Source organism: Megascapheus bottae, chromosome 18, assembly GCF_031878675.1.
Source record: "Megascapheus bottae isolate mThoBot1 chromosome 18, mThoBot2.hap1, whole genome shotgun sequence".
NCBI classification, from domain to species: Eukaryota; Metazoa; Chordata; class Mammalia; order Rodentia; family Geomyidae; genus Megascapheus; species Megascapheus bottae.
Genome location: NC_143526.1, coordinates 38,439,370 through 38,452,066, shown reverse-complemented (window position 1 = coordinate 38,452,066; position 12,697 = coordinate 38,439,370). Strand labels below are relative to the sequence as shown.

The 12,697-nt window shown below is 43.1% G+C and overlaps 1 protein-coding gene across 1 annotated transcript; it reads left to right on the top strand.

Moving 5' to 3' along the window:
• The first annotated feature begins 24 nt into the window (after positions 1-24).
• LOC150050538 (WAP four-disulfide core domain protein 6A-like) lies at positions 25-2,697 on the top strand. The gene is made up of 3 exons (XM_090352723.1): positions 25-142; positions 1,814-1,945; positions 2,447-2,697. Exons 1-3 carry the CDS (start codon positions 25-27, stop codon positions 2,695-2,697), a joined length of 501 nt encoding a protein of 166 aa, XP_090208849.1.
• The last annotated feature ends 10,000 nt before the right edge of the window (positions 2,698-12,697 follow it).

Here is a 12,697-nt window from a genome sequence, read left to right as displayed (position 1 = left end):
TCTGAGCCACGGATCCTGGTTTCGATGCCTCCTGTTAGGCTACTGCTTTCTAAAATGGGACTCTTGAGACTTCTACCATTCATGGTACCATCCATCCTCTTGCGAGGTGTCCAAGAACCCGGGCTGGTTGAGGGATTCTTCAGTAAGTACTGGGGACACAATCCTGGCCATGGAGCGGGAACCCTAATGGGGAGGAAAGAACGAAGGAAGAATGAGTTCCTTAGTTCAGCTCAGGACCCTGTGGCAGAAGAGAGGAGCTATGTGGAAGCGCTATTTCAGCCCCTTTCCTCCTGGTGAAAGCCAGGAACTAGATCTATGCTGATTGAGTCTCTACAGGCAGTTAGGGGAGTTCGGCCGAGTGGTTGGAGCTAGAGCCATGGAATCAACTCTGAAAGCTGACTAGTCAAAAAGATGTTCCCGTAAGGATGAATCCCTCCTCGCTCACCCATATCAGCTCCCTGAGCACCCCCCAGCCGCCGAGGGCCCATGCCTTCATACTAAAGAACTTTCCAGGAGTCCCTTGGAATGCTGAAATATGGTGACTGTCCATCTAGTCACCAGACTATATTGGCACTTTAAAAAAAAGTCATGGTTAAGCCAGGTGCCAGAGGCTCACCCTGTAATCCTAGTTACTCAGGAGGCTGAGAGCTGAGAATCACGGTTCAAAGCCAGCATGGGAAGGAAAGTCTGTGAGACTCTTATCTCCAATTAGCCACCAAAATAACCCAGAAGTGGAACTGTGTCTCCAGAGTGCTAGCAGAACTGGCGTTGTGGCTCAACGTGGTGGAGCACTAGCCTTGAGCTAAAGAGCTTGGCACAGCGTCCAGACCCAGAGCTCAAGCCCCATTATTACTGACAAGAAGAAGGAGAAGGAAAAGGAGAAGAGAAAGAGAAAGAGAAAGAAAAAGAACACACATTTTAGGACCGGGAGTGCAGCCTAGTGGTAGAGTGCTTGCCTAGCATGCATGAAGCTCGGTTCGATAACTCTGTACCACATACACAGAAAAAGCCAGAAGTGGCACTGTGGCTTAAGTGGCAGAGTGCTAGCCTTGAGCAAAAAGTGTTCAAGGACAGTGCCCAGGCCCTGAGTTCAAGCCCCAGGACTGGCAAAAAAAAGTGCTAGCCATGAGCATAAAAGCTCAGGGACAGCATCAGGGCCTAGAATTCAGGACTGGCAACAAACAAACAAAAAGAGAGTACCTTCTTCTTCTTCTTCTTTTTTTTTTTTTTTTTTTGGTGTATCTTGAACTTGGCCTGGGCGCTGTCCCTGAGCTCTTCAGCTCAAGGCTACTGCCTTACCCTTGAGCCAACCCACACTTCCCGTTTTCTAGAGGTTAATTGGAGATAAGAGTCTTAGGTCCTTTTGTGCCCAGGCTGGCTTTGAACCCTGATCCTCAGATCTCAGCCTCCTGAGTAGCTAGGATTACAGGTGTGAGCTCCCGCACCCAGCAAGAGGGTATCTTCTGTACCAAAATTTGCACTGAATTAAAAAACCAAGACCTGACACCACAAACGAAGGTCTCAAACACCAAAGGGTACAAAACCTCCCCGGAAAACAACCAGACACAGTACAGGCAATTGACCTGTCCAGTCCAAGAGGGTCACATCCTTTTTCCAGGAGTCTGGCAGGCGATGGAGACCAGGGTAGATGTGGCCTTAGGAATTAGGTGATGAGTTGTTATGGGGCTGGCAGGGAAGCCTAGTATGAGAACCCTGAGTCCTCTGAGGGCTAAGGCACTTTCTGGGATCTGGGTCTTGGAAGGAAGAACAATAATCCCTTCTAGGCCTCAGGGAGCACATTTCTCCCCCTCAGGCCGGTGCCCCCATGTCAGAGTAAAGTGTGAAGTTGAAGAACTGAACCAATGTACGAAGAGCCGCCAGTGCCCAGGGAGAATGAGGTGTTGCTGGTTTAGTTGTGGAAAGAAATGTCTAGACGTCAGAGCAGGTACCTCCCAGGTCTTCCCCACTGGGCACCCTCTTCCCTGTCCCTTCTGCCCTGGCTCAGTCCTACCCCCCTCCCGCTCTTTCTTTCCTGTTTGGTGTGTCACACTTCCCATACACTGATGTGGAGGCTGGACCATGGAGTTGCTTGGCCATTCTTCAGTGACCATCTGTGATGTCAAGTAACCACTTAATTTCTATCTGATGCAAACCAATATCATTCCAACTTACATAATAGCTATTAGAATAGGTGCTATAAAGATAAAATGTAGATATATAATAGTATACATGATCAGATGTATACTATAACCATATTATATGCCATACATTATAACTAGCACAATCATGTGTGAATATAATAATCATGCCATAATATAATGATCATATCCTATGTTATATATGCCTCAGTGGAGACCAAGACAGCAGAAAACTGAGCAAGCAGAGCGGGGTGAATGTTTTCCAAGGAGACAGACATTCAAATGATTCTGTTCTATGATCTTTCTAGATGCATGCAGTATGCCAATGAAAATTGGCCCTTGCTTGGCTTACTTTCCACGCTGGTGGTATAATAAGGAAACTGAGCTCTGTACCGAGTTCATCTACGGTGGTTGTAAAGGGAACCTTAACAACTTCCAATCTGAATCTGTCTGCACAGTCACCTGCAAAAGAAAACGTAAGTTCCAGGAGGTCTCAGCAGGCCCACGTCGAGAGATCCGGGAACTGGTTTATTTCAATGCCTTGGTTGGTCTGGGATGAGAGAAAAAGTAGAAATCAGGAGATAAGGGTGTACCTAGTGTGGTTGGAAGAATGACTCAGTTGGTAGAGTGTTGGTAGAGTGCTAGCCAATGGGGGAAACCAGTAAGGAGGTAGTCAAGTTCGAGTCCCAATCTCACATCTAAAGAAGAAAAAAGGGAAAGAAAAGTGTAGAAGGACCTCTGGAGAAAGAGAGGATAGGAAAGGATGTAGACAAAGGGAAAGGGGCAAGTGTTGGTGCAGAGAGGACAGTGGAGTGTCCAGATCAAATCAGCAGGAAGGCCCAGCATTGTCACCGTTCACTGGCCTTCTTGACAGGCTTTGACTTTTCACTCAGACTTTTAAAGGTCACTTAAAGCCAGGGAAGCCACAGACTTAACTGTCTAAGTCAAGACCATTTCAAGAGTTAAAAGGGTTGCAACTGATTCTTAAGCTGGAGCAACAGACATCAATGGGACAAAATAGAATGTGTGATCGCTTTGTGAGGTCCCCCAAAACTCACCTTATGTTGGTTTTTCACTTCCTCCCAAACATGTCATAACACTCCCAGCTCCTCTTCTTCATTAACTCCCAAATTTGGCTCCTTAATGTAACCAGAGCCAAGGATCTCAACCCTTATTTTGCTGTCTTACAGACTCGACTCCCTGGCTAGGATAAAGCAGAGATGAAACCAACGATAGGACTGGCTTGTACTCCAGAACTGTCTCCATGTGGGCTCAACAGAGACTTCCTATTGGCTTTCACTGGCCAGATTTCAGCCAGTTAAGACTCTGGGTAGTCAAACAAACAAACAAACAAACAAGAACAAACAACTAAACACAGAATTTTCTTCCTTCCTTCTCTCCAGTTCAGCTTCTCTTCAATCATGTTGCACTTTACCCTCTGGCCCAAACTTTTATTGGGTTCCCTATTTATTTCTATAAAGCTTTTTACAAAACCCAAACAAAGTGTTCCGTGAGGTCTGATATTTCTGAGTCTGAATAATTCTCATCTACAACACGCAGATCTATACATATATTCACATCTCTCTATATGTTGTTTTCAGAGAACAAGAGGTATCCGGGCTTCTCAGTAATGATTAAAGAAAGAGAACAACGTGAATCTTCTTTTTTTTTTTTTTTTTTTTTTTTTGTTGGTTGTGGAGCTTAAACTCTGACCTAGATGCTGTCCAGAGCTTGAGCTCTTCGGCTCAAGGCTATTGCCCTACCCTTGAGCTACAGAGCCACTTCCAGTTTTCTAGTGGTTAATTAGAGATAAGAGTCTCACAGACTTTTGTGCTCAGGCTGGCTTTGAACCGCAATCCTTAGAGCTCAGCCTCCTGAGTAGCTAGGATTACAGGCGTGAGCCACCGTGCCTGGTAAGAGCATGGACTTTCTAGTGCTTGAGAGCAAGGGTGAAACTAACACCCTGGCAGCATTGTCAGAGACGGTGTCAAGGACACAGTTGGAACACATCCAGACTGCACCACCTAAGCTTTACAAATAAGAGATTTCTTCAAAAACACAGTGCAAATAAAATGCACAACACAAATTCACAACCAACTGCCAACTTCTAAAGTAGACAAATATCACCAAATCCACAGAAATTAGTTATTAGTGTGATGCATTTATCTCATCAATTCTGTAAGAATTTCGTGTGTGTGTGTGTGTGTTGTGTGTGTGTGTGTGTGTGTGTGTGTGTGTGTGAGAGAGAGAGAGAGAGAGAGAGAGAGAGAGAGAGAGAGAGAGAGAGAGAGAGAGAGAGAGAGAGAGAGAGAGAGAGAGAAGGGAAGAGAACTTGAACTCAGAGCCTGGTGCCTTTACTTGGCTTTTTCACTCAAGAATAGCTCCCTTCTAGAGCCATACTTCTACTTCTGTATATTTGTTGGTTAATTGAGATAAAAATTTCACAGATGTTTCTGCCCTAACTGGCTTCAAACCTCAAGCCTCATGTCTCATCCTCTTGAGTAGCTAGGATTACAGGTGTAAGTCACCGGTGCCCAGGTCTAATATATTTTTAAAAAGAAGTATTTTGGCACTGTATCTGGTATAGAAAGGATTGGGGGGAAAGGTAGAAGCCTTGAAAGGAGGAGCAGAGCAAGGACCCACTCTTAATTTTGTAACAGCATAATATCTACCTCACTAAGTTGCACCTGTATATGACATTTGCCTACATTAGTTTTCCCTGTGGGTCAATCCTGCTCTCTTGGGCAGTCCTAGTTATGTGTGTCTCTTATGACCCAGACGAAATTACCCAGAAGCCATCAGTGGGCTGCATCCTGTTGAAGGAGCACTCAGCTAGGAATCAGGAGACTCAAATTTGAATCTAACTTTGACCCTCATTGAATGTTGGCAGTAGGTAGACCAGGATAGAGTTGAGAGATTCTCCTCGAAGAATGTCTTTCTCATCAGCGATGAACTAATGACATCTTTCTGAATTTGAGATAATATGACAGCAAAGAGACCCTGCCAAATCTAATAAACACCCAGTGCTCATGAATCTCTTCGGTACACTTCAATCCTTGATTGGGGTTGGCATTCGCGTATGACTAGAACAAATTGCTCTGTTCCACGGGTCTTGGGACCAACAAGGCCTTCTGACATGGCCAGAGGGTGCTCTGTGGCTGATAGCATCTGTTTACCTATTCTTCTCAGCAATGGGCCTTGAAGGCACTCAGAGGGGGTAGACCACCCTGTGCCTTTTTTGTGAACAATGGTTTGCTTCTTAATCTGCCTACAAGATGCCAGAAGATACCTCAAGTGGAATCTTCAGGTGTTTTCAAGATGTCATGTAGGCCCAAGACTCCATTTTGCCCTCTCATCCTATTCTATCTCCTTGGAATTGTCTCTAGAATTGTAAAAGTTGAGGGGAAGCTTGCATGGTTTGGAAACACAGAGTCTGATCCACATCCCTAATCTTCTTTTTTCTCTATTGAACAAATGAAAAGAAAAAAACATATCACATGTCAATAGCAAAACCAGAGATACAACACCAGTATGAAAAGAGAGGGCTGATGTTGCCTGATTGTACAGTCAAGGACAGACTGAATGACAATTTGCTATTTTGTTTTTTTTTTTTAAATATTTGGTATCGACATTTGCACCTATTACATTGTATAAATAATACATTTGCATATTGCATTTGCCCAGTGGAAGAATTTCCTACCAGAGAAGTCTTGGAGGAATGTCAAATCGGTGCTGCAGTGTAAGAGCTAAAAGTGCCAGCAAACTCACTATATCAGTCACAGTGTGTGAAGAATACAGAAACCATGCTAAGCATCCCAAAGAGCGATGATGTGACATTAAGAACTTATCAACGCTGACATGGGGTTGACACTGAAACATCCATCACTGTTAGATTTGGGAGGGAAAACATCATTATTGAGACAATCAAGGGGTTGGCATCTAGTGCCAACTGCTTTGGGGAACAGAGAGATGAAAGCTGTGTTTCAAGGCTGGCTCTGTCTTCTAGAATTTGTTACAATTGGTGTCTGGACCTCTGGAGACTCAGGTGGTGTTTGGAACACTGGGCTGGAAGGCATAGCCAACTGGTACTGGTACCTCTGGGAAGCTTCCATGTGGTTGGTTCAGAGAGGAAATAGCTTTATTGCTGCTGGGAACATGCTGACGGGAGCCAGAAATGGGAAAGAAACCCTTTGCCACTTACTTCCACTTATTTCAGGTTTCCTTTCCATATGCCCAATGCAGAGGAGATGGCAAGAAGCAAACTGGCCTGGAAGAGTGAAGGGAAACTTCACAGGTATAGTCTCATTCTCAGCGTCTCAGAAAAGTCTGTCAAAGGGGAGGCTGGAGTTCAGGGACAGAAGCTAACTAATGAGCACATTTGCTTTCCCAGCTTCTCTTGCAGCTAAGAAGTGGGGGCTAATTAGATATGTTCACCTAGATGCTGTTATAGTTTGAATGTAAAATGTTCCCTAATAGTTGAGGTATTAAAGGTTTGTTTGGTAGATGATAGGGCTCGGGAGAAGTCATTGATTCATGATGGCATATCTTCATATACCACTTGAGGGCCTTCATGGGAAATGATGGAGATTGATGGGGAGGTAGGACACAATTGCAGTAAGTAGGCTTTGAAGGGTATATCTTGCCCTTGACTCTTTTCTGACTCTGTCGTTCTGCTTCCTGACTGCCACCAAGTGAGAAACATTCTCCCACTCTCATCCTACCATGATGATAGTTCTGCCTTGCCACAGGCCTAACCACAATGGAGTCAGTCATGGAATGAAACTGAAACCATGAGCTAAAGGAAATTGTTTTTCCTACACGTCTTTTACGTTAAGCGTTTTGTCACAGCAATGATAAACTGACCAACACAGACACTGAGCTGGGATCTAGTGAGCAAAGGAACTGAGGCAAAGAAGAATTCATATGAGAGCAGCAGCCATCACACACACACACACACACACACACACACACACACACACACACACACACACACACACATATATATATATATATATATCTGGTTCCCAGGGGATTGCAGAAATGACAGAGATGGCACCAGTAGTATCAGTTAGGTACCACTGTCTGGGATTCTGTTGTGTTGCCTCTGGCTTTGCAGCCTCTTGGATCCCACTCCTTCTTCTAAGATTATTTTTTTCAAGCTTGTTGGTAATTCTGTCATTCGAGTTTTTTTTTAAATAAATTGTTTTCTGTTTATGATCACCAGAGTTGCACTGATGTCTGTTAATCCCTACGACTATGATGAATCCTGCTGAAGAGATTCTTGGGGCATAAGTGCCAATGATGGAGTCAAAGAAACTGGAAAATGACCACAGCCTTGCACTCCTGCTTGACTTTTTTTTTTGGATCAGTTAATTGGAGATAGAATCTTACAAACTTTTTCTGTCTGGGATGGCGTTGAACTGAGATCTTGAGGGGTGAGGCCCTTGAGTAATAGTATTACAGGAATGAGCCATGGTCAGTCTGACTCTTAAGTATCTTTAGCATTGCTGATTTAATAGTCAAGAGTTTTTTTAAATTTGTTTTCTTATGTACTCTTTATTTATTTTTTATAGTTTTTCATTTTATCTAATGTGTTCATATATGAAAATTATCTTTTTACATATAAACAATATGTGAAGTTATTTAATTTTGGGGTGTGCGTATGTGTGTGTGCTGGTCTTGGGGCTTGCACTTAGAGCCGAGGCACTGTTCCTGAGCTTATATTTTTTTTGCCAGTCCTGGGGCTTGAACTCAGGGCCTGGGCACTGTCTTTGGACTTTCTCAAGGCTAGAGCCATAGCACCACTCCTGGCTTTCTTCTATGTATGTGGTACTGAGGAATCAAACCCAGATCTTTGTGCATGGGAGGCAAGCACTCTACCACTAGGCCAAACTCCCAGCTTTGAGCTTATTTATTTATTAATTTGCTCAAGGCTAGCTCTCTACCACTTGAGTCACAGCTCCACTTCTGACTGGTCTGCCCGCCTTCCTTCCTTCCTTCCTTCCTTCCTTCCTTCCTTCCTTCCTTCCTTCCTTCCTTCCTTCCTTCTCTTTAATGCTGATTAATTGGAAGTAAGGGTTCAAGAGTTTTTTTTTAGTTGATCATTTAGTAAGGGAAATCTTTATTTCTCCTTCAGTTATGAGAACTTGTTTTGCTCCATTCACTGATCTAGGTTGGCAGTTGTTTTCTTATATTTACTTGCATTTAGAATTTTCAGGGAGAAATCTGCTGTTGTTCTAATAGATTTGATCCTTTAGTGACTTCTTTCCTCTTCAGCTTTCGATATTCTGCACATTTAGGGTTTCAATTATATCTCTCCATGTCTTCCCTGAGCTTGCCAGTTTATTATTCTGCAAGCCTCTTGTAACTGGATGGCACGCTTCTCTGCAGAGCTGGGAAAGAATTCTGTGATTCTTTTATGGAATAGGTTATCTATACATTAAGTTCTCTTTCTTCAATAGCCATGATCCCTGGATCATGTCTTTTGATGGTATCTCTGAGTTCTTCCATGCTCCATTTGCAGCTATTGTTTACTCACGTGCACTGGTCCGTGGTTGACATAGGGTAAGACTCCTTGGTTAACCTTAAATAACTAGCAAGAGCTGCCTGCTAGCGTCTGTGCTTGCTTCCAACAAAATTTATACTTGGTCTCCATCTTCTGGAATTACAGAAACACTACCACATAGATCATCTCAGCAGGGCCAAGTCACTGAGTCATAATCAAGTATCCTCCAGGGCAACGGAGGTACAGAGTGCCCACTTCCTCTTACACACACTCATACTGTCTATTTGGCGAGATTAATATCTATAATCCTCACCTATAACCATAAAACATGGGTTTCTACTGTTAAAACCTTATAATATCAATGAAGGGGTTTTTTGTTTTTGTTTTTGTTATGGGTCATGGACTTGAATTCTGGGCTTGGGCGCTGTCCCCAAGCTCTTCAGCTCAAGGCTTCCGATTTTCTGGTGCTTAATTGAAGAGTCTCATGAACTTTTTAGTGCTTGGGCTGGCTTTGAACCAAGGAGCTCCTCAGATCCCAGCCTCCTGAGTAGCTAGGATTATAAGCGTGAACTACCGTACCCAGCTCAATGAAGTTTTTTAATGACTTAAAAAGTATTATATCCAGCTGGGCATGGTGGCTCATTCCTATAATCTTAAATACACAGGAGGCTGACATCTGAGGATTGAGGTTTGAAACAAGCTTGGGCAGGTGTATCTTGTGGGATGGAATTACAATGTGAAGAGCAGAAAATAAGAAATGTATGTTCTTTGGCTGCAGAGGCAACAAGTTTGGAAATAACATATGATGTGGGACTGGCTGAAAAGTAACCTAATTTCCAGACAAGAACACAGCTCCCCATAGAGGCAAGAATAAGGAAAAAAAGCCATTGATTTTTTTTTTTTAAATAAAAAGACTCATTCCTTCACCACCAAACACATTCTCATTCCTAACCTCCTTCTTCAGTGTGCCTGAAATGCTACAGATATGGGCATTATGTTTAATATCTCCAGATCTTCTGTGTAAAATGCTATGTAAATACAAATATATTGGGAAAGTTTAGAAGCAAACTTTATGCCTTAATTAATTTATTTATTTTTATTTATTATTATTTTTTTTGCCAGTCCTGGGCTTGAGCTCAGGGCCTGAGCCCTGTCCTTGGACTTTCTCAAGACTAGAGCTCTACCACTTGAACCTCAGCACCACTTCCGGCTTTTTTTTTTTTCTATGCATGTGACACTGAGGAATCGAACCTGGGTCTTCGTGCATGCTAGGCAAGCACACTACCACTAGGCCAAACTCCTGGCCCTTTATGCCTTAATTTAAATGACTGCTCTGTCCATAAGAGGATAAAGGTTTTCAAGAGAGGGTGAATTCAAAGCCTGGGCAATGATATTAAAAGGTTCTATACTGGCCAAAGAAAGGATTTCTGGAGGCTTGTGACATAGAAGTAAAGGAGAAAAGGAAGCCCACTGGCTTCTCTGGGCACATTCTCATGTGCCCTACATTACTCTACTAATAATCTCTCCCAAGTGTAGCAGTGATATATTGCTCCATGTCTTCTTTCAATGTCACACTCTCAGTAAGTAGTATTAAGCCATCTCCATTTGGAATATCTAATATAGGTCCAGTGCTCTGGTTTTACCTCTCACCAAGACATCCCTAGCTGGGAATTCTTCACATGTGATACCAAATATTGGGGGGAAATGGAAAGTAGCTGCTGACCTGCCATCTTGATTTCCAATGAGGCTCAGGATCTGGAATGGTTGGCCACTCTTCAAATGGGTTATAGCTCCAGTTTTACTGTGTGGTAATTTTGCTCTGTGGCCCTGAAGAATGCCATTCTTTATTAAAAGGTTCCACTTGGGTTTATGGGCAAAAGGGAAATCCTTAGTTGATGGCTATGTACAAATAAAATTCCAAGTTCTTCTCAACCTCCACGTGTCCATTTGCTCGTGGGTCAGTGGAGGAGATCAGAGAGATGGAGTTCGGTAGGTGCTCGTGTTTCCTGTGATTTCAAGCCATCGGGGCTTTCCCACAGCATCTCTGGTTTGGGAACAAATAAGAAGAGGCTATCAACCACAGGGCACACTCATGCTCCTTGTCATTCCATTTGTCCCTAGGGCAATCTTTTCTAGACATGGATGAATGCAAATTTTAATGAGATACTGAAAGGTACCAACTGAGTGAATGAACACTGGGGCTTATCAGATTGAGTTTAATTTAAAAGGTGATGGGAAATCCCATTGGCAGTAAATTCAGTTGACAGAATGCTTGAACTGGCATCAGAAGACACCATATACTTTGGTTTTGCCATTCCTAGGGCGTAAACTCAGGGCTTGAGCACTGTCCTCGGGCTTTATCAAGGCTAGAGTTCTACCACTTGAGCCGCCCCACCATTTCTTTTTCTATGTATGTGGTACCAAGAGATTGAACCCCAGTCTTTGTGCATGCTAGGCAAGCACTCTACCGCTAGGCCAAACTCCCAGCCTGTCACCATATACTTTTACTGAAAGATAGCAAAAAAAGAAAAAGAAATCCTTTAAAAGCTTTCCTACCAGCACTGTGGCTCCTGCCTTTAAGCTTACCTACTTTGGAGGCTAAAATCTGAGGATCATGGTACAAAAGCTAACCTGAGACGGAAAGTCTGTAAGACTCTCATGTCCAATTAATCACCCAAAAGTCAGAGTGGAGGTATGGTTCAAGTGTCAGAATGCTAGCCTTGAGCACAAAAGCTCAGGACAGAACTCCAGGGCTTGAGTTCAACCCTCAGGACTGGCATATGTACATACACACCCAAAATCTTATTTTCTGTTTAAAGTAATCAAAATTGCATTTGTGTCTAAAAACCTTATCTGCTAAGATTCAAAGGGCTAGAAATCCTAGTGAGAAGAGAGATTTTTGTTCTCATTCAGTGATATTGTCCAATGTATGATCTCTCTAGAATGTTCCTGAAGCCTGTCCTCATTTACGCTCTAGCCTCATATCCCACCGGTTCTTTTACCTCGGAAAACTCCTGTGGCACATGAATGACTAGGAGGTATCAGCACAGAAATCCTTTGCTGGCTTCTCTTTCAGGGGAAGTTCTTAGAAATAACCTGGGCTTGAGGCAGAATCAGAATATTCTCTTCCAAATAGCAAGATTAAGTTAGATTAGTTCCACAAGTACTAGAGGAAGTCTTGGGCTTCAGAAAGTTGTCTTTAATGTCAACTGGAGGCCACTGATGTCTACATGAACAAGAGCAAACTGATGACTACATAAGGCAGTTTTCTAGTTAATTGGATTTATCGATTTCAGAACACCATGGAGGGTATCTCTTTTAGAACACCATGAAGTCTACCACAAATATCCATACATTTTTGTCAATTATAATTAAATGATACTAATTACAATATATAGGAAAGAATAATTTGACTGAAAAGCTTAACTGGACTCAAGCATAAATCATACAAACACATAGTAGCTTTGACTTCCAAAATAATATGGACCCAGGAATGGAGGCTGGTAGGACAGGGGCTGGACTCTGGAGATTGGAGTGCATCTCAACACAGAGTGACTTTCTGAAGCCCCCAGCTGGGTCCTCCTTTGTACTGTTTTTTTTATATTTATATTTAAATATACAGTGTCTGACCTTTCTCCTACTAAATGGCGGTTTCTGACCAATCTGGGATCATGCATGGAGATGTGAGGAGGATCGCAGCTGATCTTCCCTGTGTTAGTGCTTGATTCATGCTGCCTGAAAGCCTAAGATGAAGTGGTCCCATTTGTTCGACCCCTGAGAAGCCCTTTGTGTCATAGCATAGCAGGTATCATTGTGACAGGACAGATTACATGGTGCAACATAAAACCAAAGTGGCTAGGGGGCAGACTCACTCTTTAAGTAACAAAACATACTTTAGGGAACCAACTGAGGTCTCAGAGACTCACTTACAGATTCCCTCACCTTTCAACACTGCCACACTGGACTCGAAGCTTTCAGGACAAGATCCCTTGGGTTTCACATGGAGTAGATCAGTTTCAAACCATAGCAGAAGGTTATAAGTCTAGTAAAGTTC